The sequence below is a fragment of the Leishmania panamensis genome (assembly GCF_000755165.1).
Source record: "Leishmania panamensis strain MHOM/PA/94/PSC-1 chromosome 33 sequence".
NCBI classification, from domain to species: Eukaryota; Euglenozoa; class Kinetoplastea; order Trypanosomatida; family Trypanosomatidae; genus Leishmania; species Leishmania panamensis.
Window position 1 is genome coordinate 1,009,767 of NC_025880.1, and position 25,906 is coordinate 1,035,672.

General features: G+C 57.5%; 7 protein-coding genes across 7 annotated transcripts, besides 2 other annotated features; all 7 read left to right on the top strand.

Moving 5' to 3' along the window:
- Nucleotides 1–672: 672 nt before the first annotated feature.
- Nucleotides 673–1,872, top strand: LPMP_332580 (hypothetical protein; the record flags this gene model as incomplete). Its single annotated transcript, XM_010704047.1, has 1 exon — nucleotides 673–1,872. The coding sequence occupies one exon, from the start codon at nucleotides 673–675 to the stop codon at nucleotides 1,870–1,872; it is 1,200 nt and encodes a 399-aa protein (XP_010702349.1).
- Nucleotides 1,873–5,401: 3,529 nt separating this feature from the next.
- LPMP_332590 (hypothetical protein) lies at nucleotides 5,402–7,165 on the top strand (the record flags this gene model as incomplete). Its single annotated transcript, XM_010704048.1, has 1 exon — nucleotides 5,402–7,165. The coding sequence occupies one exon, from the start codon at nucleotides 5,402–5,404 to the stop codon at nucleotides 7,163–7,165; it is 1,764 nt and encodes a 587-aa protein (XP_010702350.1).
- Nucleotides 7,166–8,014: 849 nt separating this feature from the next.
- Nucleotides 8,015–10,069, top strand: LPMP_332600 (recombinase rad51, putative; the record flags this gene model as incomplete). Its single annotated transcript, XM_010704049.1, has 1 exon — nucleotides 8,015–10,069. The coding sequence occupies one exon, from the start codon at nucleotides 8,015–8,017 to the stop codon at nucleotides 10,067–10,069; it is 2,055 nt and encodes a 684-aa protein (XP_010702351.1).
- A 677-nt stretch (nucleotides 10,070–10,746) lies between these two features.
- Nucleotides 10,747–11,290: a repeat region.
- Nucleotides 11,291–12,885: 1,595 nt separating this feature from the next.
- On the top strand, nucleotides 12,886–13,845 carry LPMP_332610 (hypothetical protein; the record flags this gene model as incomplete). Its single annotated transcript, XM_010704050.1, has 1 exon — nucleotides 12,886–13,845. The coding sequence occupies one exon, from the start codon at nucleotides 12,886–12,888 to the stop codon at nucleotides 13,843–13,845; it is 960 nt and encodes a 319-aa protein (XP_010702352.1).
- A 1,192-nt stretch (nucleotides 13,846–15,037) lies between these two features.
- LPMP_332620 (mitochondrial RNA binding complex 1 subunit, putative) lies at nucleotides 15,038–17,074 on the top strand (the record flags this gene model as incomplete). The annotated part of the gene is made up of 1 exon (XM_010704051.1): nucleotides 15,038–17,074. The coding sequence occupies one exon, from the start codon at nucleotides 15,038–15,040 to the stop codon at nucleotides 17,072–17,074; it is 2,037 nt and encodes a 678-aa protein (XP_010702353.1).
- A 1,629-nt stretch (nucleotides 17,075–18,703) lies between these two features.
- On the top strand, nucleotides 18,704–20,359 carry LPMP_332630 (UDP-N-acetylglucosamine pyrophosphorylase, putative; the record flags this gene model as incomplete). Its single annotated transcript, XM_010704052.1, has 1 exon — nucleotides 18,704–20,359. One exon carries the CDS (start codon nucleotides 18,704–18,706, stop codon nucleotides 20,357–20,359), a length of 1,656 nt encoding a protein of 551 aa, XP_010702354.1.
- A 403-nt stretch (nucleotides 20,360–20,762) lies between these two features.
- Nucleotides 20,763–21,271: a repeat region.
- Nucleotides 21,272–21,838: 567 nt separating this feature from the next.
- LPMP_332640 (hypothetical protein) lies at nucleotides 21,839–25,741 on the top strand (the record flags this gene model as incomplete). The annotated part of the gene is made up of 1 exon (XM_010704053.1): nucleotides 21,839–25,741. The coding sequence occupies one exon, from the start codon at nucleotides 21,839–21,841 to the stop codon at nucleotides 25,739–25,741; it is 3,903 nt and encodes a 1,300-aa protein (XP_010702355.1).
- Nucleotides 25,742–25,906: the final 165 nt, after the last annotated feature.

Genomic DNA, 25,906 nt, shown 5'->3' on the forward strand with positions numbered 1-25,906 from the left:
GAAGAGAGAGTGGGCGGCAGCAGTTGGCCAGAGAAAGAGCAAAACCACCAATTCATTTGTTTCACCAGTTTCTCTGTGCTCGTTGAGCCTTCCCAACATGCTGCTTCTCCACTCCTTCTCGTTCTCTTCATGCTTTTGCATTTATTTCCTTTCTCCCTTCTCTGAGTCACGTGCCCTCCTAAAACCCGCACACCCATTCCCATACATGTGCGCATGATTGTCCCCTCCCCCTAATTCGGTGTTCGTGCCATCTTTTTCACGAGTTCCGGCGAAGGACTGTCGCACTGACGCGGTCTTTCTTCTCTTCCCCCCCCCCCCCCCACGAAGAGAGACCCAATCACGAGAGACGGAGCGTACGGGGGCTGCGTCGTTGTCGCCGTCGTCGTCTCCCGTTTTGCTTTGCTAGCGTCACTTTACCACACGAGGTTGCCACTGTCTGTTTGAGGGACGCAGCCATTCGACCCGACGCGTCGGCGCTGATGCACGTCAGTCCTACCCCGTCAGCTTATATTCGACGTCTCGCTGTAGAAGACCGAACGCGCATACGTTCCCTCACCTGCTGCTGAGAGCTGTTCGGCGCCTTCGCTTCGTATTGCTTCTTCTTTCTCTTCTACGCGATTTTTATCAGCAGCTTTGCTGTTGAGTATACCAGACCCTTCTCAGCTAGGGGACATGGGTATAAGGAGCACAGGGACGATGCCCACGGGCGGCGGTGACACTGCGATGTCATCCGTGGCGGAGCGCAACGTCCGAATTCTGCGCTACGGCTCTCTAGTCATTCTCGGTGGCTATGCAGTGGCAATTTGTTACAAAATGGGTTTCGTCGCCCAAATCTTGCCGGCCGTCATTAACCACCCCCTGGAGTCGGCTGTTGAGGTTATCAAGACCCGAACGCAACCGGTAGGCGATGCGAAGCGCTTTGCCTTGGCCCGGTCTCATTTGACGGCAACGTACAGCCTCGCCGCGTCCGGCATGCTTGTACTGACAAGTGGTGTTGTTGCCTTCCGCTATGCGCCACACATTCCTATTGCGATTCCTGTCGCCACCGCCTTAGTGCCAGCAGCGCTACTACTCGGCATCCCCAAACGGCTCATGCTCCCTGGAGGCCGTCTGCTGTGTTTCTTCACGTCGTTAATTTCTGCGGGATATGCACTGGGGCCTGTCGGATGGGTCGCGCAAGACACCCTCGTCGTCTTCGTCCTGCTGACGGGCTGCACCATGACGGGCATATGCGTTCCGCTCTATCTCACACGCGGCATGATCAGTTATGTGGCGAGCGCGCAGGTCATTTCCTGTGCCTTGTCCATCGCTCTTGTCACCACTCCTAAACAGTCCAAGCCCACCTCTCCATTCAGCTCACTCAAGGAGCAGCCGGGAGTGAAGATTTTTCTGAATGGCGACATCAACGTGCTCTTCACGATGCAGCTCCTTTCTAACGTGGGGGTTTGTGCTTGGCATACGCTCCCGGTCATTTACCACTGCGCAACGTGGCACGGGTGCGAGGCAGACTTGCGAGAGTCGATCGACCCGGTGAGGGAGGCGTTCGGGATTTGCGCTGGTGCGACGTATGTGATGTACCGCTGCGTCCGTTGGGCCTGTCGCCTTCTCATACGCCGTGTCGTGGCAGAGAGCAGCCAAAACCCGCAAGGAGGACAGGGGCAGAACACCTGGCTGGCGCTTTCGAATTGCTCGTTGGATGTGAATCATGCGAGCGGGATCGTGTCGAGTGTGGTCATGGGCCTCTGGTATGTGCGCGCCGTGTCGCTGCTGCAGAAAGGTGACATGGAATCGTTACTGAACCAGCTGCGCGTTGTCTGCACGCGTATCTCGCCGATGAGTCTGCTGCTCGGGAGCTCTGCCATACGGCAATGAATAATCCACCGTCTCTTCCCCCGTTCTGTCCTACTCGGTTTAGGCGGGGCCGACAGCATGAAGGGCAGAGAAAGAGGGTCTCTCACAGGAGCAAAGCAGCGAGAAGCGGGAGAGGGCTGCATGAGTGATGTGCTGTGTTGTGTCAGCGTGGCAACGGTAATTCCATCAATCATCCTGATGCGTGCGAGGATGGCTGAGCTCCCCTGAGGAAGACAGGAAAAATGCGGAGACACAAAGAGGAGCGAAACGACCAAGCAGCCGTTTCTTGACGCACGCTCGAGAAGGAATGGGAGGCGCATGAGCAAACAAGAGTGAAAATACAGGCGAGGGAGGCGCCTCTTTGTCTATGCGTGTGTACTTTGGCCTTTGAAAGCAGTGGCAGGATCGTTTTGATCCCCGCCCTTCTCTTTTAAGCCCTTTCTTATTCTTGTCATTATTATTATTATTTTTTGGTCATGTTGTTTCTGTTCTCCCCTACTCATGACGTATTGTGGCACTCGCATGCGTTGGCCGGCACTGTCGACATCCGCTTCGTGTCCATTTCCTCCCTCTTTCCCTTCTCGACGCTTTCCGCGCACGCGGTGATCTCTGTTACCACGTGATTTGTCTGTTTCTCTTTGTGTCCACTGTCTTAGGATAGTGAAAAAATGCACCAGCGCATAGAGTGGAACGACGTATTCAAGACGAACGTACGCACCGATGCACATACCCTTCTCCTCTCTCCTTGCACCACGTCATCTTCGCACATTCGCAGATCTTCTTCCCTGAGGTGTTCACGCGGACGGGCCGATGCGACAGTGCAGGTGCGCTGCCGCTGAGGCCCTCAGCTTATTTCACTCATCTTCCCACACTGGGGAGCCCCAGGGCAGTCGGACGGGCCGATCAGCACCCCACCTTGTCGATGTCCCACTTGTCCACTCATGGACAGAGAGCTAGGCAAAGGTCATTGACCCTGCCTACTGCTCCGGTGCGATGGTGTTGCGAGCCTTGTTGGTGGGATGCACCCGTTGCAGAGCAGGGAGACCATCAAGTGGCGCGGCATCGATGGTGACATTGAGAACTGGAGTGCATTGGAAGACGCGGCGCCACTCACCGGAGTGGGTGTGGTGGGGTGCTACTGTGCTCCACTGTGCTGCCCTGTAAACAGAGGCACTCGCGCGCGAGAAGCTGATGTGGCCGTGCGATGATGTGCATACTTCAGAGGACCACACCGACACCGTCTTCGACGATGCGGCGAGCAACGTTGCAGAGGATGTCCTCGAGTACGTACCATGCGGCACAGCGGATCGACATTGTTGGTCTTCTGAGCACACGGTAGAGGGGCTCTTTCGACGATCCGAGACCGCGTTTCACGCGTGTGAAGTTTGCGGTGCGTGTGACTCTCTGCTACGTAGATGCGGTCGTGGACTTTGCGGCTGACATTCGGAAACGCTTCCGCATGAGTCTCGCCGCTAAAGTTGCCGAAAGAGGCGCACTACCAGGCAGTGTGGTAGTGCTCACAGGCGTAGCTTGACACAGCTTCGGGCGTTGGAAGCGCGCATGGTGAAAGCGGCCTATTGAAGACTAGAGAGCCGTGTGCCTGCTGAGTTCTGCGCCACGTTTCCTGACCATGCGAAGGATCTGTGAACATGGATCGCCAGTGTAGCGGGGGCACTGCTGCGCACATTGATGGTCGATGAAATACAAGAGGTTCTCGTGCGGTGGTCCCGTATCGTCGGAAGGGTGCGACTGTCAGGGGTTGCTGGCAGATTCGATACCAGTTGCAGCACAGCCATCTGAACCAGTTGAAGGCTTCTACCCCTGGCTTCGTCCAGCAGCTGTTCAGTCTCACCGATGTTCTGCAACCGAACACTGCGCATTGCTTGTTTCTCTCTCTCTCTCTCTCAGATGGTGATCGTTTTGGTCTGCGTCAGAGCAACCAGCGGCGGAGTGAGCGGGTCGTTGCAGTGGAAGGAGAGGAGACCTACAAGCAAAAGTGCCGCACTCCTGCAAGGAGCTGAACGCGCGTCATGAAAGCGACAGATGCCGTTGGAGCAAGTCCGTGCGGAGGGTCTTGAAGGACAGAAGTCGAGCAGGACGCACGCTGTCCACCGGGCGACGGGTGAGGGAGCCCTGGAGAAGCATCTTCGTTCGTCCATGCCACGCTTCCCGTCTCCCACAAAGTCGAGGCTCGCTCACGGCAGGTTCTGCCTAACCGTACTGCACCTGTGATCGATCGGAGCGCTGAGCGTGTCTGGTTCATGTGCAGGCGTGCCTGTCATGTTCCAAAGCACGCCGTTATGTGATTCAGCCATGGCAGAGATGCCCACTGCCTTCTCTCCCCGCCTTTCTTGTGCGTTGTTAGCCGTACATGTCGAAGCACCTTTTATGGGCTCACTTTATGTCTGGATTTTGTCAGGTGCAGCAGGTAGAAGAGCACGTTGAAGCAGCTGATGTCGTTTGTCCGTACGGATATGTGGCTGAGGGCGAGCGGTTGAGGAGAGAGAGGGAGTGGGAGAGGGAGAGGGGAAGCCGACAGTAGGATGGCAAGGTCAACACAAAGAAGAAAACAACAGAGGGAATGCAGTCGCACCTTCAAGGGCCTCTCGATCACCCCCTTCCTCCTTCTTCGCTGTCCCTCCCATTTCCTTTGTTTGTTTCTTCGTTGTATTTGCTGATTCGCATACGCACGCGCTACTCCCTGCTGGCCACCTCGCAAGCCCTGCACACACGAATGCGTATGGAACTTGATGGATCATTTTGCTGCCGCCGCTGCTGCGAATCGGTCGCCCCCCTCCCCTTTGTTTGTTTCCCTTCTGCGGCCCACCGGTACACATCGATACGTCTGTACATACTACACTTGGCCCTTCCTCCTTCCTCGAGCGTGTGTTCGCTCTGGTTTCATTTCTTTCGTTGGACATCTCTCTGTGCTGGTATTCTCATTCACCTCGTGCGTTTCGGTGCGTTCTCCACTATGCAGGAGTGCATCCCTTGCCCATGTGTTGCCTCCCCTCTCTCTCTTTCTCTAGCGCTTTTTTGTGCGCGTTCGTGCGTGCGTCTCGGGAGTGCTTCGTGCATCTTCTATCATCCTGCATTTTTCTTTCTCCTTTGCTGTTGTTCTTCTGCCACCGTATCAGCGGCGTGCGCGTGTGGATGTGCCATGGACGGCGTTCAACCTCTTAGCACCTTGGCTCCGTTCATAGAAAGTTTTGTAATGCACGTCAGCGGGCTGCCTCCGTGCCGCGCCTGGCGTCTATCAGCGCGTATGACGGTCTAGCTTTCCAGCTACCCGTAAGTGGGGTGCCGCTTGCGAAACTAGGTACTTGCCTGTTCCCCCCTCCCTTCCCCAACATCTCCTCTCTGTTTCTCTCTGCCCCTTGGCTCAACACGAACACACTTCTTCATTTCTCTATTTTTTTTCCCGAGCGTCTTGGTTACCTCACTCTCTGCGTGCGGCGTTCTTATGGGTGGGTGTTGGATGTGGATGACACGCACAACGGCTCTCCCTTTCCTCCCTTGTCTTCATTCGAAAGAGGAATGCAGAGGAACAATGCCCACAGAAGAAAAAGCGACAGTGAGCCCCACAAATCGCTTCGCCACTCAACATCCTAGCGATGACGTATCGAGTTGGCTTCGGCGACCCTACACGCGGACGATCTCGAAGGAGATCCGCACGACACTGCAGCTGCAACGCTCCTTCGAGGATATACGAGAGCAGTGGCGGGATCTATGCGAGACTTACACGCACGCAAGGGTGGAGTCTTCCTCCTGTCGCATACGGCAGGCGGGCGAGGCGGTCCTTCCACATGGCACTCGCGGTGTGGTAGATCGCCTGATGAGTCAGTTGAAGTCTGTGAAGCAGGAGTTGCTTGCGCATCTCTCGAGGCTCTCTGGCGCACTCGCCGTGCTCTCTGTATCGCTACCGACAGAAACCTCGGCGCCCCCGTTGCCTGCCTGGGTGAGCGACCTGATGGAGTGCAGCGATCCGCTCAACGCGCGTACGGTTCGCGTGGCGGAGAACTCGGAAGCGATGCAAAGTTACCTGCAGGCGATTTGGCTGGCGCGGCGAGTGTGGGTGTGGTCGCTCTGCTTTGCGAGCGTCACGATGGACCTAGAGCTGCTGTCGGGCAGCGTCAGTGTCGCCGCGGAGCTCTTTTTTGGGAATGCCTTCGCCACAGCCATAGTCATAGCCCCAGAGCGAAATGGGGTTGATCATGTGAAGAGCGATGGGCTTCTTCTCCACAGCACCTACAACATAGGTGGCGCCATTTCAGAGAGGCTCCTTTATGCGACTGTAGCAGCAGCAGCGTCAGCGTCCTCTGAGAGCGGAACAGGCAACGCGATTTCCTGCTTTGATGATATCGATTCGCCACCGCACATCTTGGCCAAACTGGATGATGAGGCGTGCGAAGTGGCTGCCTTCTTTGGCTGCAGTGCCTCGTGGGCAAAGTGTGCTGGCGACCCCGTAGGAGGAGCATACTCGATGCATGTGGGCCCAGACACGGTGGCGGTGGCGTGTGACGACCCTACCCCTTTGTCAAAGACGTGTGGAGCAGCGCCGGTACGCGACATCTTTTGGGTGCAAGCTGCTGCGCTGTGCTACAGCGCCATTGTCTGCGACGACGCAGCCACCACACGTCTGCTTGCGGTATTTGAGGCGGCGAAGGACTCCTTTCCTGTGGAGGAAGCGGAGAGGTTCGCGCAGGGGGATTTCGCTGCACCCCTGACCGCTGCAAAAGTGCCCGATCAGGCGAACCCGCCGCGACAGCCTCCAGCGCTACAGAGCGCCACCGTAGTTGTGCTGCTCGCGGCGAAGCTCCTCGTTGACGAGGACTTCAACGCTCTTCAGCAGCTTCTTCGCCGTGCTGGATTCGACGGCGGCGATGATAGCCGCCCTGCGAATGATGAGCAGGACTGCTCGAGATCGTCGCTGGCAACACTGTGCCCACAGGGTGTTCTTCTGGGTTTCCTAATTCGCCTTTTGGTAGAGCACGTCGTGCGAAGACGATGGACAGAGCATAGGCTGGGGCAGGCTTTTCGACCCACCGAACCGTTAGATATCGGCGCTGGCGACGCCGCGGCGGGGTCAGGTGAAACGAAGACTTCTACTCGATATCGGCTGGCGTGTGCGCTGGCAAATGGTGTGTCACGTTTGGCGACTATGGAGCCTGACCACCTCGACGACCTCACAACCACTCCGACACTTTTCCACGGGACAAAACACCTCTGCAACGCTTTGCAGATGTCCACACTGCACAACATGGGCGGCGACTGGCCACTGCCTCCAGCACTGCTGAGGGGTGTCTTTGCGTAGGACACTTCTGAAAAGGTGAGTACGGTACCATTCGGTGCGCGAAAGCAGCGTACGCCTCGTCGCACAGCGCACTACAGGGGACTCAAACTCAGCAGTCTCACTCAGACTGAAGTAGTGTGTTGATCTTGGAGGATACTGTCCCTCCCGTAGCCGAGGACGACGGTGTCATGGGCCAACTTATGCATCCTACTGGAAGCACACGGCAAGCTGTGCACAGACAAAGCAAGCAACATTGAAAAACAAATATACGTCTGCTGGCCTGCTGCCCTGAGCAGGCGGCGGCAGCTAATCGCATCGGTGCGACCCACGCTGCTGTCATTATCCTTTAGAAAATGATTTTTCAGCTTGGACTGGGCTCTGCGGTGCTCCTCTGTGTGCTTCCCGCTTACCTCTTCGCCTACCACTGTACCGTTTCGGAGGAGCAAAAGGCGGAAGGGGGGACATCTCCTGTGACTGTCTTCGATTCGCTGACGAGACACGCTCCCCTCTCCCCCTTCACGTGCGACAATGAAAGCCTGTCGACCCTTCACTGACTTCCCCGTGTAATCGGATGCGCATACCTTCTTTTCGTCCCCTACTTTTGAATGCGGAGTGGATGCGGGCAAAGCCCATTTTCTCTCCATGTCGCCATCAGCCGAGACACTTGCAGAGATCACAGTGCTACGGTGAGCACAGAACAATTAAAAAGGGGCCTGGGGCAGGCCCTCAACGTCTTGGAGAGGGATTCATTCGAGTTGATGCGTTGCGCGCCACTCGCCTTCTACGGTGCTTTCATTACTGGGCTACCATTAAGTGCGACGCGCTTTGCTCTTTTTTTTTCCTCTATTGCCCCCCCCCCCCCGACTCCACATGGCACTGATCGAGTGCTCCGAGTCGCTTTCTTCCGCCACAAAGGCGAAGCTGCGGGACGCCGGCATCCTCTACGTTTCGGACGTAGTCGCCCTCCTCTCCTCTAAGTGTTACCGCGCTGGTGATGACAGCGAGGACCAGGTGCTTTCAGTGTTGCGGCATCCCAGCGCCCTATTGAGGCATCAAGTATCAAGGAGCGATTCCTGTCCGCCGCGCCGACTGAAACCTGATACTCCCGGAGAGAGTGGTGGCGCTTTCGATGATCAGAGCGAGCCAGCCCACGTCTCGGCGCTGCGAGAGACGGCGATGCGATCGACTCTCCGCAAAGTGGCTGGCGCGTCAAGGTTTCTGAATCTTACCGAGGACGAGGTGAACGAGATTGTGGAAATGGCGATACACGCCACAGTAATGGCCGACGAGGCCTCTAAGAAACATAGTGTTACTGCTTCAAGCGCGCAAGGGAGGCATTCCTCTTATGGCGCGTTATCCTCTTCGCCTCCTCGTCCTCCGGAGTCCCCATCTCGGTTCACTAACTCTGCGCACAACACACGCGAGAACGCCCATGCGACTGACAGTCACACTGGTGCAATCCCGGGGTGTCGTACGCTACGTGAGCTCTATGCGGAGGTCGAGGCCCGGCAAGCACGGGGTCTTCCGACCCATGTGACAACCTTTTCTCGCCAACTCGACGGCATACTTGGCGGTGGCATTCCTGTTGATGGCGTGACCGAGATCAGTGGCCCTCCTGGTGTTGGGAAGACACAGCTGCTAATGCAGTTAGCTGTTAGCTGTGCCATGCCAGTAGAGTTCGGAGGGATGGGTGGGGCGTGCCTGTTCGTGGATACAGAGGGCAGCTTTGTAGTGGAGCGCTTAGAACAGATGGCGACGGCGGCGGTGTCGCTCGTGCGCACCATTCTGTTCTCTCGATCGTCGCTGCCACGAAGTGAGACGGCCGCTGCGCCACCAGCAGCTACGCGACAGCCTCCCGGCTCGCATAGAAAGCGATGCCGATCCCCACCACTGGAGCCCCACACGGTGCCGTATTCACACGGCAGTTGCCCGAACATGGGGGGCATACCAGGTATTCAGGAGGAGTTTACTGTGGAGTCCGTGCTGCAACGCGTGCACTACGTTCGGGTAACAGACCTGGCAGGACTACTCGCGCTGCTATACAGTCTGCCGTCGTGGCTTGAGGAGGAGCGCAGCGACGAGGCGAAGGCTGTTGACACGGGGAGCACAGCTGCTACGTCGACATGCTCTTCAAGGCAGGACAAGAGCGCAGACAGCGGTGTGCGCGCGACAGTGCGGATGGTGCTGATCGACTCTATCGCGCTGCCGTTTCGCTCCTCTGACGACTTCCATAGAGGCAATTTCGGGAGGAGCACAAGTGGTGGTGGGGACAGCGCCATGGATCTACTCAGCTGCACAGGCAGAGGTGCCGCGCCTAACAGCCTCCTCTTGCAGTCCCCCTACGGGCTCTTGTCGAAGCACGGACTCTGGCAACGCTCGCGGCTGTTGTTTCAGTGCAGTACGCTGTTGGAGCACGTGGCAGCTACATTTCAGCTGGCTATCGTGGTGACCAATCACATGACAACCAAGACACTGCGCGACGTTGCCTTGAATCACACCACCAACGGAAGCGCAACAGAAGGATCCGCTTGCTCTGCTGCAGCTGCTGAGGGCAACGCCGGCCAGCTGCGGCAGAGCGTTCTCGTTCCGGCCCTCGGCGACATGTGGAGTCATGGCCTCTCTACACGGCTTCTGCTTTCTTTTCATCACTACGATATCCCAGTCTGCAGTTTTGTCGATCTACCAACTTCTCCGACGACCGCTACAGTCTGCACAGAAGATGTCGTCTACTCCCTGACAGCACGGCAGCAGGCTTCTTTACGCAGCGTCGCGCAGCACCGGGTGGTGCGGGTGCTCAAGTGCAGTGGCCAGCCGAGGCGAGAAGCGTGCTTCCTTATCACATCGAAGGGGATCCGTGATGCTTGCAAGGACATGGTGTCGCAGCGTTTTGCCAACAGTGTTGGTTCCAGCGAGTCGCACCAATAGACGCGCTCACTTGTGCCACCTATTCGAAAAAAACAGAGGACAAAATGTACGTACATCGCAACTTCCTCTTTCATGTTTTACTTGCGGGGGGGGGGGCGGGGAAGTTCCCCAGAGATGCGCCACTCCAGATGTGTCTCCACGTTGAGTCACATGCCATAGCACACAGACGCATGCCGAAGTCGCCGAGAACGAACAACCACAATAACCATGTCCTCCTCAGAGGATGGCATCCTCGCTTTTCGTTCTTGCGTTTCCGTAGTGCTTGCACGTCATCCTCCGCCACTGGCAGCAGAGCGTGAGTGCCTACGTCGGTACTGATGGGCAACACACCCAGCAAAGAAGACATTCTGCTCAAAAAAGAAAGTGCCACATTGAGTGTCCTTGTCACGTACCTCCGCAGGGGAAGGGGGGGGGGGTAGCCGCGCTAGTTGCATGTGTAACCCACTCCATTAGGGGATACAATCTTCGCTGTTGCTCGTTGTCGGACCCTTCCCTCTGATCCATTCCCTTCCAGCGCTGACAGCTTCTCACTGCTCTCCTCTCTTGTGGGCAACCCTCTGGCGTTCTTGTTCCCCGACTGTGCCGTCAAGCAATCCAAGTATGGAGAGGACTACCATCCATTACAGCTACATAATCTCACTTGACTGCATTGTCAGCACCACTTTCCATTGGAAGAATCTTTTTTTCTCCACGTGCCAACTCCGCCATGGAACATGCGGGCGACTCAACATCGACCGCGCCTGTCGCACGCCCCTCACATGAGCCGAAGCGGCCGCTGACGCACGCGCTACAGCAGTGCGCCGACTCAGCGATGCGAACACGGCCCCTGACCCCGACGTCACCCCCCCACCTCCGCCTCGCAGGTCGCCACACGTCGTGCATCCCCCTCGGAGTGACACGCAGGCGCCCCACCACCAGGCAGTGTGGGGCCGGGAGTGAGACACGTTCGAGTCGCCTCCCCACCCCGCTCATGCTATGCGTGGTACAAGCGTGCTCGCTGTTGCAGGTCGCTCCGGCGCAACGCCACCCGAGAGCTGACTGCCGGCATCAGCAGCGGTACATTGCTCGTGCACCCCCCACGTCGTGGGCGCGTGGGCCTGTCACCACCAGAAGTGGCTCGGCGTGTGGCAGGGGGAGAGAGAGAGAGGAGGGGGCGGTGGCGGCGGCCCCGCTTCCCCACACACCGAGTGGGGTACTGAGCCGCGGTGCGACACTGAGGTGTTCCTGACACCGGGGGTTGACAAGATGGTAGCGAATATATATGTGTCAAACAAGACGAATAATTTTTTCATGCACGGCAAATGCTTTTTTCCTTCTCTTCACGCCTTTTCGTGTGAATGTGTCTGGTGAGCTTTTCGCAGCCCGGGTGACTCTTACCACCTCCAAGTCCGTCTGTCTCTTCTGCTGCTGTCTCTGCTGCTTATGATTATTATGATTTTGCCCTTTCCTTTTCTGCGCCGGTCTACCCCCCCTTCCCCCCTTCTCATCATCTTTGTTGGCCCCGATAGGTGTCTCTGTGTGCCCGTCTATACGCCTTCGCTTCCTACACTCGTCCCGTTCTGCATTTTTGGTCTATTTTGGTGCTGCTGTGTGTCGCTCTCGGCAGCTTTTCGTCTGTGGCTGGAGCAAAGGCCTTGTTGTAGTTCTCCGGCCATCGTGAGAATCTGCAGTCCATGGGGTGGGTGAACTTCCCCTTGGGCACACTTGTCGAGTCTCAGCGCGCTCCTTGTGTGTGTGTGTGGGTGTGTGCGTCTCGCTTTCATGATTTGCGTCCCATATACATCGTTGCCCTTCCAAGCCAACGTGGGGAAAGCCTTCCTCAGCAGAGGAGAAGGACCGAGGAGGCGTACCGAGTGGGAGTGGGCGAGCTGGACGGACGTCAAATTCACACGCAAGTGTGTAGCTGAGCATCATCACCACCGCCTCCCCTGTCTCTGCGCGTTTTCCCTCCTTCCCTGGCCTCCTTCAAGGACAGCTGATGCGCGTTTTTTTTTTTTGCTCTCAATGCGTTGTTTGGTTTTATTGCATTGGGCCGTCTCTCCTTCTCTGTCTCGCACCGCCCTGGCGCTTTTCCTTCCTCGGCCCTATCGCTGCTGCAGAGGTGGCGGCGATACGCAATGGAGGTACCGGGCTATACAACATTACACCCACCCACACGTGTGTGTGTGTGTGTGTGTGTGTGTTGAGTGAAGCAGTCAAGCAAAGCCGATTGGAAGCCACGGAGGTGCACGAGACAGGGGAGGGGGGAGGCTGTGGGTGCTGCTGGAGTCTCCCACCTTTTCTCCAGCCTCAGCGTGCTTCTTTCTTTTTTTATCCTTTTACTAAGCAGGTCACCTTCCCTCATTCCCCGAGAGGAGGTGCGTCAAGGCCACAAGACGGCGCACGACGATGCGTATCCCTAGCCGTGAGAGCGCCGTACGTTGCAGTGGAGAGCTACCAGGCGGACTAAGTCCTCGTTTTTCTGCTTGTTGTGTGTCCTGCAGTTGCCGTGCGCGTGCTTCCGGCGTTCGTGACCTTCATTCGACCTGCATGCTGTGTTTTTATCCGACTCCCCCACGCTATTCTCTGTCGTGTCCCCCCCTACTGCGATACTCGCCGCACTTTTTCTCTTTTTGCTCCCCGGTTGTTCGTGCAATATGTCGACGTAACTCCCCGTCACGTGCCATTCCTGTACTCGTACATGAAGAAGGCCCCACAGGCACTTCCTTACGTCGGACACACCCACACAAGCACACCCACATCCACATATACCTGCGTGTGACCAAAGTACCGAAACACAAGTACATCCCTGGCACTCGTTTCTCTCCCTTTTCCTGATGACGTCTGCTCACCTCTTCCAGTATGCCTTCATGGCGGGCGCATCTTTCTCACCGAATGAGCGCGCCCAGCTCTCCAGCTCCCTCCCTCTTCTTAGCGTACAGACAAAGCGCAAGGACCTGGTGCTCTGGGGCAAGATCTTTGGGTGTAAGGCAGACTACATTATCGTGGAGGCCTTCGATGATGACGCGGTGGTGGAGCCGGAGCTATACTACACACTCGACGAAGGGCACACCTTCAGCCTGCTCGGCACCTTCTCCTCGGTGTTCGCCATGTGCCCAAGCTACAGCACCAGCAGCGGGTTGCAACAGGAGGAGTGGAAGCAGTTCATGTTGCTTGGCATGCGTGGCCCCTTCATCGGGGACCCTGCATACGAGTACCGCGTGAGCAACCCCAGTGCCAGTCATGATGCACCGGAGATTCAGAGCGTGAAGGAGTCGGTGCGGCTGGCCCTCTTCATCGAGGAGTATGACCACGAGTGCCGAGTGGTGCCACGTGGGGCGTACATCAAAGCGGAGCGTCAGTTGACGGCAGCGATTGCGCCCCCCGCTGGGGTTGACATTGACGCAGGCGAGCGGGCTGAGGTTCGACGCAATGCTGCGTTTAGCGGACTTCCACGCACAGCGGAGGGAGCACTGTCGCTGTGCAACTACTACCACCTGCGCGCCGTGAACCCGTACCGGCGCCTGTTAGCGCGCAGCCGGAATTCCCTCTTCACCAAGTCCGCCCTCGAGCAGCTAAGTGAACATCCCCTCCTCGATGGTCCCTTTGAGTCCCTGGCAGAGGACGTGCCTTCGGGGACGTGGCAGCTGCGCTACGACGCGTTTCACAACGTCGTGATGGGCCGCAGCATTCGTTTCACCGGCTCCCTCTTCTACCACGTGCCAGAGACGTCTGTGTACGGCACCGTCTACATGGGTGACGGCAACATGAACATCAATGCCGCCTTCGAGATGTAAAGCTGACAAAGCGAGCAGTGATGGCAGCCATGGGGCATGGTGGTTGTCTTTTGTTCCCATTTTTTTTTACGAGTAGTTCTCTCGTTAGCATGTATATGTGTCTGTATCCCTGGCCGCGGACACGAGGCGCTAGGATGTGAATGGCCCTCCGATCGTCCGTTTTTGCGTCTTGGACCGCCACGCAAGCACAGATGTACGGATAGCGAGGCCATTATGCCTATAGGTGGTCGGACTGCGCCTGCGGATAGGGGAGTCCGTCTGAATTCTTTTTTGCTGTTGTTCTCTTCATTCTCCTTTTCGCAGTGAGGAGTCTCTTTCAACACAGTATGCTACACCGTTGCGAGTACTCTACGTGCCGTCCCAGTGGGCGAGTCTCCGGTGTACTGCGCAGGTTCGCCTCCGGTCTCCCCCTGCGTTTTTCCTGCCTTGTTTCTCCTTTAGCTAGGCTGGGTAGGCGCTCTGCCTCGGTGACCCAGCGCAGTTTCAAAAGGAGCAATGATGTTTGTAGGCGCACCTCCCCCAGCTTTGTAGGTCATCCACCTCGTGTCTCGATTCTTTGCTGCAAGCGTGGGAGACGTAGCACCGGCCAGCGATCCTGCATTCGCTGTGCATGACAACAGGTGGGCTCATGACTGCTGCCAGAGAAGGTCCTGCTCGAAGTGGGTCGCTTGCGACAATGATGTGTGCATGGATGCGGTTCTTGCTCTTCAGCGTTCGCACTGGGCATCTGCAGTTGTAGTTGTGGAGCAGGCCGAGTCGCCTGGCGTACGATGCTTTTGGTGGCTGACCCTGTCCATCGCTCTTTTCTCGGTGAGCGCAGTCATCGTACTTGTGTCTTGTCCCTCTCGCTTTCCACTCATACACACTCATCCGTTTCAGCACTCACTCATACAGACGTGTTCACCTCCAGGGGGGTGTTTGGTAGACGCTGCATAGTGAAGCAGCAAAGAAAACGTATTCAATATCAGCTAGGGCGCATCGCTGGGCTGAAGCTGCGATGCTGCGTCAACGTCACGTGCGGGCTGCAGCCACTGGTGTCGTACTGGGTAGCGGCGCGGCTGTGGTCGCTTATGCGCTAGCCAGCGCTTCGCGTACAGTGACGTCTCGCGGTCAGTTCAACCCCATTCACGCCTTCACAGAACAAAGCACTGCCCCGGACAAGCGAGCCACAAACGCAGAAGAATTTGAGGTGATGATTACCAACCCAGGCCCACTGCGCGTCACCTACTCGCCCGACTACCTCGACTGGCTGTACCGCGCATACCGGGCGAAGCTGAAGTACGCTGATGAGCGCAAGAAGGCGGAGGAGGTGTTCAACGGTCTTCTACTGACGAGCCAGACTGATGTGCAGGGGTCTGCCGCTGCCGCTACGCTACCTGGTGCACCACCGCCGGGACAGACGCTGCGTCCCCGCCACTCTGTGCGGCGGCAGGCAGGCGAGGCTCGACGGGCGGCTGCCCAGGCCAAGCTCGACGCTCTTGCGCAGCAGCAAGGTATGCTGGACCTCTTTGAGCGGCAGCCGCAGTTTCCTGCGATTCACATTGATAAGGCCGCTCGCTGCCACGTGGTGGAGCTCTTTAAGGAGATGGTGCTCGACCGTGCCTGGAAGCCAGAGGAGGTGTGGGACAAGGCGCTCTTGTACCGCGCAATTCTAGCGGAGCGTCAGGCGTCCTACCCCGCTTCGTACCGGTACATTCTAGACACAGTGGAGGCGGTGTCGCTGGCACCACGTGAGAGCGGCAGCAATGCCACCCACACCAGCAGTAGCAGCGTTGGCGCGCGCTCCTTGACGGAATCTTCTCGTGTCACGGTCGGCGAATCGACTTTGGCCATTCCTAGAGAAGACGACTACGTTTACTTTGTGTACCTGGTCCGGCGTTACTACATTGATAATGCAGTAGAAGGGCATGTCGTGTTGCGCTGCCACCGCCACCCGAACGCGTCAGAGCTGCTCTTTTCCCACCCACCACCCAAAGATGAGCAGGAGGTGCTGCGGAACCTCTACAGTCCACGCACCGCGAGGGCGACGCAGAGCAAAGCTGTGTCTGCTGAGACTGAGGATCAGGCAGCCGCGATGTCAAAGCAGAAGCTGTCCACAGCTGCCACCATTGCCCGCCCACGCCCCCCGTCTTCTTACCCACCCATCGAGGCATTGTGGCGCTGCGCAGAAAATGAAGCGTTGCTACGTGTGCTGGTCTTCGGTGAGCTCAACCTGCTCGTGTCGGAGAACCCATTCGTTCGGTTTCCCAACGCACAGGCATATCTGACGCGACCGTCGTCGAGCACCCTCGCACCTGGCGCAGCAGGGAGCTCTGTGAACGGCGCGGAGGGCTATGGCGGACAGCAGCTGCAGCCCCGTCGCGGCGGCGGCTACCGTGACGCCGGTAGTGACGGCGGCATCTCTCTCTCTAGCGTGATTGCGGAGAAGCGCGGCCACCTTCTTGCGCCTCTCTCTCGCAACGTGGCAATGATGATCGACAGCCGCGCCAACGATGTTCGTCGCCTCCAGCAGCGCTACGAGCGCGAGGATGCCGCGGCGTTCCAGAAGATGCTGCGCGGTGGCGTGCAGGCAGAGGAGAACCCCAGTCTCTACTCTGCCTACTCGGACTGGAGCTACTTCAACCCACGGGCCGTGCGTGCAGAGGAGCGCGATGCGCTGTCGCGGCAGACTGTTGCGGCCCTCAAGACTTATGACCAGGCCTCCAGGGATATCTATCGCGTGGGATTTGAGGAGGCTGAGGCGAACGGTGCCGTTCGCCCTGTGGAAGGGGTGAATAATGCACCATCGTATGTGCCCACACTACCGCACTTCGTGGCACTGGTGAAGAAGGATCCGTGTGTGTCGTTCCTGGCTCATGTGGCGCTGCCGGAGGAGTATAACTCTGCTTCCGCTGCCGCCACGGGAGTCTCAGAGAAGCACCAGCTGGAAAAGCTTGTCGTGCAACTCGCTCGCGCGCTGTATCGGACGGCGCTTGAATTTCACAAGCAGTCACTGCGCCGTGTAAACCGGCAGAAGGTGCAAGTGGCTGCATCGCTGCTGGACCGCTTTGTAGTCGAGCGCTGGCGGGTATACTGCGTGGCTCACCCGTCGTCAGAGGGCGTGCGCGACATGGCACGGCGCTTCAGTGCCTATGTCCCCTTCGAGGGTCGCATTCTTGACGAGAGCGGATTCCCGACGGACGCGCGTGTGGAGGACTATGAACGGTGGATGGCAGCGCCGTCAGTGTAGGCCACCCCCGCTTTTCATTTTTTCCTTCGGACGAGCTGTGCTCCGCGGTGCGACGTCCATCTTACCCTGAGGCGCAGAGGGGGTGGCGGAAAGGACAGAGCGAGCCATGCGGCGGCCGCGCCTGCTATCTCTGTTGTACAGTTTCCATTCGATGCGTTCTCCGCTTCTCATGAGCACGCAGGCTGATGCCGGTGATGCTGGACTCAGTGGGAGGGTCTCGTGCTGGTCTGCTTACGTATGTGTGGCTGAGTATGACAGTGTTTGTGGCAGCGGCTTACTTACCGTCGCTTTGCTTTCTACGCCTTGGCGTCGTTACTACCGTGACGATGGCGCATTATTGTAATCACACTCGTTGTTCTGTTCTATCTGGTGTGTCGTGACCGTCTGTCTGTGCGCCTGTACTTCGTGCTGTGTTGGCGAATGGTGGCTGCAAAAAAAAAAAAGGAGACTTTGAATGCATACATCCTCGGAGACGGACGCTGAACCGTGTCAGTGTGGAGGTGCGCGGGAGAAGTAAAGGGGAGGGATGGCGTGTACCAGGGGGAGGGGGAACGCGAAGGGGATGGGGTGCTAGGATGGAAGTTCATTTTGCTTCCCTCCGCCTCATCTACCTTCTCTCTTTATTTTCGTTGTGTGACTTCCGCTTCGTCGCCCCACTTCGTAAGGCCTGCCCACCCCCCGAAAAGGATACGGTAGAGTCGATGCAAACGAGAGGGGTTAGTTGCATCGATCCTGTTTCTCAAGTCGTCTCGCGCACTTGACAAGCAGGGGTGAAGCCGCTTTGGAGACTCGCTGAGCAGCAAGGCGGATTTGAACTTACGCGACGGCCGCTACCAGGTGGCCACGTGTGTCAATCGCGTGAGATGATTTAGGAAAGATTCCCGAAAGCTTCTTCATGACAGAGAAGAGCATCAGACAGTCGGGAAGCGAATTATGCGGTACCCCTACACGTATCCCTTTTGCCTCTCTCCTTCTCTGTGCTTCCCTGTGCCTTATCCATGCTGTCTTGGCGGCTTTTTTAAATTTTGGCGTCTGTGTATGTGTGTGTCGTTCCCGCTCACGCCATTTTGCATGCCACGCCATCCGACCCTCACGTGCCCCGGCCACAGAGCCCCGCAAGCTCATTCATACAGCCAAAGGAAGTCACAGTTGCCCCCCCTCTCCACCCTATTATCCAGACGGACACGGCATGCAGAGAACCACATTACCTTTCCTCCCCGTCTCTCTTCTACTGCCTCACACTTGGCCATTCATCTACACACCTTTCTAAAGGCCAACCTTGCATTGCTTTTCTCTCTCTTTCTCTCTCGCGTGCGCGCGCTCGGGTCCTCGTTGCATCTTCAGCAGTTGCCGTAGGTCTCTGTGATTCATATCCAGCCGTCAACTTCTTCATCCTCCCCCTCCCCCTCGCTTCTCGGTTGTCGTATGCACTTGGCCTCAGTACCCCATTTCTTCTCCGCATCTCAGTGCTGACAGCACCATCGCTTTTTCGACGCCCCCCAAAAAAAAGGCGTGGGAGAAAAAGAGGATCAAATCGGTGTAACTGACCCCTTGACCACGTTGCACGTGCGTCTCTGTGTACTGCGTCTCGTATGAGTTGAGGCTCTGCTTCCACAGAGAGGCTGGCGTATGAGCTCCAAGGGTGCCCTACGGACTGTCTTGGCAGGGAGTGGCCAGGAGCATCTCGTCGATGACTACGACACACTTTCGGCATCAGAGCAGGAGACATTGGCCGCTCAAATTCTGTCCTACACGAATGCGCAGTGGACGCACATGAACGCTATTCTGCGAGATAGTCTGCAACACCTGAATTCCAGCAACGCGGCAACACGTGTGTTAGAGGGCGACGCTGCGACGTCTGCCCCGCACATTACGCCTCCTCCGGCAGACACAATTATCAATGTTCCTGCTCTCCTCGCCGAGAGGCCCAGCGAGCTTGCAGCTATCCAGGCCGCTGGCATGCGGGTGGTGGCAAACGGCGAAGGTGCGGTGCTGCTGATGGCGGGCGGAAGCGGCACTCGTCTTGGCGTGAGCATTCCCAAAGGTATGCTTGAATGCGCTGCCCTCGTCAGCGGCCGCTCGCTCTTTGCTTACCATTGCCAGCGCATCCGCAAGATGGAGCAAATGGCTGCTGTTGCGGCGGTGGCGCCGGTGCCAGCCAACGCGGGCCGCGGTACACTACCGCTTGTTGTCACGACGTCGGCTCAGAATGATGCCGCGACGCAGCAGTTTTTTCGAGACAACAACTTCTTTGGCCTACTCGGCGATCAGGTGTTCTTCTGCTGTCAAAGTTCTCTCCCTTGCTACGACGAGGCGACAGGGCGAGTACTAATAGAGACGAGGGGAAGGATATGCCTTGCACCCGGCGGCAACGCTGGCGTCTACGAGAGTTTGGTGAAGGCGTCCGCCACGTCGTCTGGCAAACAGAGCGTGCTGGCACAAATGGTGGAAAGGGGGGTGCGCTACGTTCAAATCGTGAGTGTGGACAACATCCTCGCTAGGGTCGGTGATCCGTACTTCTTCGGTGTGGCCGCATCATGCCAGGCTGAGGTGGTCCTCAAGACAGTGCCAAAGGTGTCAGCCACCGAGAAGGTGGGCGTCGTGGCGAAGGTGGACGGCGAATGGAGTGTTGTGGAGTACACAGAGATTGGGGCTGGCCGGTCCGCCGGGACGGATCCAGCGACGGGCAAGCTTGCGTTTAACTGTGGCAACATAGCTTCTCACTGCTGTTCCGTTGATTTCCTGGCGCTCGCTGCTAAGCACATGGAGACGAGTACCTTTTACCACGCGGCCCGCAAAACAATTCCTACTATCAATGGCCCCGCCCCAGCGATAAAACTGGAGGCGTTTATTTTCGACGCCTTTCGCTACGCGAAAGACGTCCCGAGCCGGGTGGAGCGGGCTAAGAAGGGTCCGCTGCCGGACGCGTTGCAGATTTTGCAGGTGAACCGAAGTATGGAGTTTGCACCGATTAAGAACGCCGATGGCGCTGCCGCAGACACACCAACCTCAGCCGCTCATATGCTGTTGGAGCTGCACACCAAGTGGGTGGCCGATGTTATCGCAGCGGCACCGGAGACGTCTGAGGAGGCCTCAACAGGCCTATCAGGGTCCTACACGGCTCAGGAGCGCACAACAGCGCTCCAGCACATATGTGAGGGGCAGTCTCGCTGGGAAATCTCTCCGCTCGTTTCATATGAGGGTGAGGGCCTCGAAGCGTACGTGGGGGAGTTGATTCGCCGATCGGCCACCGGCAGCGGTGTCCTGGGGCTGGAAAAGGAATAGATGAGCACAACGCATGTTTGACAGCAAAATCAAGATGACGGTTGACTACGATGCGTCTTTCTTTTCTGTTGAAGATAACCGTAGATACTCACTGAGCCTCCCGCTTTGTGAGCCTCTTTCGGTTCTCCGATCTCGTTTTCCGTCCTCTTCCCCTCTAATATGGTTTCCAGATTGTCGTCTCCCCCCGCCCCCCTCTCCAGGCAGCTGGTGCGCAGATACATAACTGCCCACGTGTTGGTGATTTGTTTTGCAGCTACTGTGCTTTCTTGCTCATAATAACGCCAATGGGCGTGTGTGTGACTGGCCTTGTGTAAAGCCCCCTTCTATTACGGCCCTTCCTAGCGCACAGAGAGGCGTATCTCGTCTCTTTCCTCCGCCTTTATTTTCTCTTCTCAGTTGTGCGGGCCTCGCTCTCCCTCTTTATGGCGCTGGATACAGGCCCTACAACGGTGGAGGACAGTCTATTATGACGCCTCTCATTTCAGCTTTTCGTTGGCTGTTGTGAGTTGAAGCACAAAGATGAAGTGAACATGCTTGCAGAATCAACCATCTCAGAGAGGCCAACGTCAGTTACAAGGATGACTGTCCTGGTCACCAGTCTCATGCGCCTAGACCCCCCCCCCACCTGTTGCTCGCACGACGGACGACACCTCCTCTGCCCCCTTGAGCAGGGCCCTGGCCGCGGTTCGCTTGGGTCAAGACATGCACTGCAGCCAGGTCTCTCTGGGCCCGACCGCGCAGCGCGCAGCCGAAAGACGAACGAGGAAGGACGAGAACAGACCGTTAGACGCCTGACCCGACTCAGCGGCAGAAAGGCTCGTCTTTGTCGGCCAGGATTTAGCCGCAGAGGAACACAGAGGGCATATCCAAGCTCTAGCCACATGTGTATATTCACTGGCTTGCTTGTGGTGGGATGACACCTTGAAGGAAAATTTACTAGTGGACATGTGTTCCATGTTTGGGCCACCCACTGCAGCATCAACAACAAGGCGAAGTGAGCCAGGGGCACGCAGACAGCGCCGCTCATGCAAGATTGAACGTGCGCGAGAGGAGGGCTGCGTGTCTCTTCCGGTGAAGTTTGTACGAAGCGAATCATGGGCTCACCTCTTCCTCTCTTGTGCAATAACAATCGTCTATACGGTCGTGTATGTGTGCCTTCTCTTCTGCCTCCCACCCAAATCGCTGTCTTCGTTTTTCTCTTTCCCACCGTGCGCCATCATCGCACTCACATGTGGCGCCTGGTCACTATCCTTCCCGCGGTTGCCTCTCTCGTACTGCAAACCCGCAGAGTTCACTTCGTTTTGTTTGCGTGACGGTAGTGTGTGACGCCCATCCGAGGTTCATTCGATCACACGCGCTCTAACGCACGCCGCGATTCAACCATCTCCTTTGGTGTCAGGCTTTCTGGCCTTTTTGTGCTCGTTGTCGGTGCTGCTGGTGCAGAATCTCCTCTTCCTTCCACGCACCGCTGTTCTGAGGATGGTGGGCCGACTGAAATCCTCAACGGTGGCCTCTAGCAGTCGGGGCGGCGGTGGTCTCCGCCGCACCAAGAAGGGGACCAACCTCAGTCGCAAGCAGGTGTTTGAGGCACAGCAGAAGATATGGAGGCAGAAGGAACGCACTATGAAGGAGGAGGCGAAGGCTGCCAAGCGGGTGAAACTGGCGCAAATTCAAAAGCTCAAGAACAAGAGCATCCACCACGTCTTCGACCGAACGACACTGCATGCCGTGCAAGGTGGTCTCACTAGCGCCATCGAGATGCTCGGACAGAAGGTCAGTTCGCTTTCCCTCTTCATCAGCGCTTTTACCGCACTGTCCAAGGCGCCAGACCAGCGCCACGTGCCGTACATGTTGTCCATCATGGCTGCCTGCGTCCCACAGCTGACCCAAAGGGTGTTGCTGCATCAGCTGCCGGCGTGCTTTGGCCTGTGCGACCAGCTGATGGCTGAGTACGGGGCCAATAGCACCCTCGTTGTCGCCAAGGCGTTGAAGCTTGCCGTAACGGTTCTACTCACCATCGAGTCCCCCACAGCGGAGCAGCTGCGGCTTCTCGAGAAGCTGGAACCGAGCAAGCTGCAGACGGAGGCCATGAAACTCTACCTTTCCAGCTTTCGCAAGGTGCTGGAGACGAGCGCTCTCTGCGCGCGCGACGTTGGAGGCCCCACTCGACGCAAAGATTCCTCCTCCGCTTTCTACAGCCTCAATACTCGACAGCGCTTCTTCTGCGCCGGTCTGCCCATCTTTGTGCGTGTGTGCTTGCGCAACCTCACCGAGACCACCACTGCCGTCATGTCTGCCGTCCTGGCGGAGCTGACGTTGCTCTTTGACCGTACGCTTTCGCCCTACATTGTCGAGTCACAGGAGGGCCAGCGGTGCCTTGACGAGCTCTTGTCGGAGGAGCTGCTGTCCCTGCTGAAGCCGCTTCATCAACAGTGCTGGGGAATGACCATGGAGCTACTTGCGACTATCTTCAAGCGGATGAGCTACCTGAAACGCGTGCAGCTTCCACCGCTGGAAGTCGCCAAGGTGCAGGCCGAGCATGCGGCAATTGTCGGTAAGAGCGCCAGCGCAGCACAGCACAGTCTCGATCGCACGCGAACGTACATTGCCTTCACAGATCGATTTCCGTCTGTGCCGTTCCTTGTTCGAGTGCTCAACAAGCTTCGCGTCATGGAAGACGCTTCTCTTAATGCTAAGGTGGAGCGCGTGCTCGTGGCGGTGGGGTCCTGCATGTACATGCGCGAGTTCACCGAGCTGCTCGACTTTGATCCCCGGACCGCGTATGAGGCGGAGATGAGAACGGAAGAAGATGCGGCGGAGAAGGCAGCGGCACTCTGGTCGACGAGCTACTTGCTGAACGTGTGGCGTCGCACTTCCTCCCACGACTCACTGCCGTTTTTCATTCAGCACTTCTTCCCATTAATTCAGTTTTGCAGCAAAATGGCCGTGGAGGCTGAGAAGGAGAAGCGTGTCGAGGAGTTTACGCGGTGGTCGGCTCTGCAAGCGCAATACTGGCGTGTCGCCGCGGGCTTCTGTCATTACCCAGTCGAGGTGACGCTGGAGTCATTTCGCGATCTGGCCAAGCAGCTGGTGAGCCTGCTCTCGAGTCCCGTCTTTGTGAACACGAGTGCGTCTGCGATTCACGTGCTGTGCAGTGGCTACAACGCTCTGAGGCGCACCGAGCAGGATGACGACGACGACGACGACGACCTCGACGACACGGAAGTCCTGCCCGACGACCTCCGGGGAGAAGTCCCTACGAGCAAGGCGGTGCAGCGTCAACAGCACCGCCTTCGCAAGGACGCGCTAGACGAGGACCTCTACATCCTCTCCGTCACCGATCCTGGGTGGAACCCACACCGCTACCACAACATCACCCAAGCCTACTCCCAGCATGTGTGCGACACCATTTTCTCCAGGTTCAGTGCGAACATTATGCCAAAGCTATGCAACACCTTTGAAAAGCACGATTCTACGGCTGTCCTGCTGGCGATCCAGAGCTTCTCGACTGTGTGCAACACAAATGTCATGACGACCATTCTGGAGGGCATTCTCAGCGTCAGCTCGAACATCGCGGCGCAGACAGCAAGAAATGATGGCAGCAGCAGCAGCCGTATCAGCAAGGCCGGCAACGTCCCTCTCAACTCTAAGCGCCGTGTCATTTTGGATATTGCATGCGCCGTGGTGCCACAGCTGTCGTCGGAACATGTCATGACTCTTTTCCGGGACCTCATCGAGCCCATCCTGATGGACCCCACACCGGAATCTCGGCTCCTGCAGAAGAAGGCGTACAAGCTTCTCTACGCCATGTTTGAACACCGCATCAAGGATATCTTTCCAGTGCTGCAGCGCATTCTCGGGCTGCTCTCCATCAGTCGCCAGCATGTCACTATCTCTGGTCTCAAGATGCGCATTCGCTGCCTTTCCTGGGCCCTCGACGCGTGCAAGATGTACTACCCTGCCGAGCTACTAGCTACCATCCGCTCGCTCGTTGGTGAGGTGGTCCTCTTCTCGCGTGAGCGCTCGAGCGAGACGCGGGCGATGACGATGGACGTGCTCGAGAAGATGCAGCGCTACATGATCGCCGCCGGCGCTCCGGTAAATGCGCTGCTGCTCATGGTGATTGCCGGGCTCTCAGGCAAGACGCCGATGATGGTGTCAAGTACAGTAGTGTGCATGGCGAAGGTGGTGTATCTAACTCACAACGAGCTGCCAGAGGCGGACCTGCAGGCCGCCATGGCCGTCGGATTCCAGCTCATGGAGTCGAAGGAGGTCGAGGTGCGCACGGCGGCCGCTATTTTCGCTCGGATGGCGCTCAAGCTGACGAAGCGAAGTCCCGCTGTGAAGGCGGCCGTGGCCAAGTCGCTGCCAAAGCTCCTCTATGCCATCGCCCTCGTCACGTCCCAGCCGAGTGTGTCGAGCAACGCGCGCATGCAGCTTCGTGTACTTCTGGAGAAGTGCTTGAAACGCTTCCCCATTGAGCAGATTGACCCTATCTTCCCCCTTGGCAGCAAGAATTTTCTTCGCTACACGCAGAAGATGATGAAGCGCGAGGAGAAAAAGTCCGAGAAGGAGCTGAAGAAGCGCAAGGAGAAGCAGCAAAACGAGTTTGACAAGCTTTTCATTGGCGCTGCCATGAACGCCGGGCGCGAGGATGCAGCCGAGGAGGACTTGCTGGAGACCGGTGCACTGAGCAGCTTTGTTGCCAAACACACCGCACCAGTCTTTCAGGGCTTCGGCAGTGCCACCATTACCGTTGGTGGTGATATGGACGACAAGGACGATGAATACGACAACATGGTGCTCGACTTTCAGAGCGACGGAAAGCTGCGCATCATCAGCAAGGAGGAAAAGCGTGTGGAGGTGGCTCACAAGGCCCGCCAGGAAATGGCTGAGCGGCTGCTGCGGCGGAGCAAGGGCCTAGTGAATTCCTCTGCCTTGAACGACGAGGCGAGTGCGCGTCCAGGAAAGCGCTCGCGTGCAGAGGACGAGGACTTCACAAATGAAGAGCTCACGCTGCGCTATGGCAGCCGCGTCACGGAAGATGCGGCTCAGAAGGCCACCGAAGTGTACAGAGGGGGCCGTGGCTCCGTTGGCCCCAGTGCGCTGCAGGTGGCGCGTCTGCGTGACCAGAAAGCGGCGAAGCGCGAGATAAAACGCCAGCGTGTGGAGGAGGACATTCGCAAGGGTGACGAGTTCCGCGGCACGGGGGACGGCGATGTGAAGCGTGGCAACATTGACCCCTTCGCGTACGTGCCGCTTAACCGTCGTTACATGAACCGCCGCAACGCCCGCCATGCCGTGCACCGCTTCAAGGCTGTGACCAATAAGCACTTGAAGGGCCACAAGGCAAAGGCCGCGAAGGAGGTAAGGGGCAAGTGAGTTGATGGTCTGCCGCAGTTCTCACGTTGGTGTGCACGATGTGCTAGCGCCGCCCCTTTGGGGTGTTTTTGCGCCTTTCCCCTTCCGCAGTCACGTGACCCTTTATCGCCTGGGCTGCGCTGGCCCATGATAATCGGGTTGTATAGTGTGACCTCTGCGACCCGG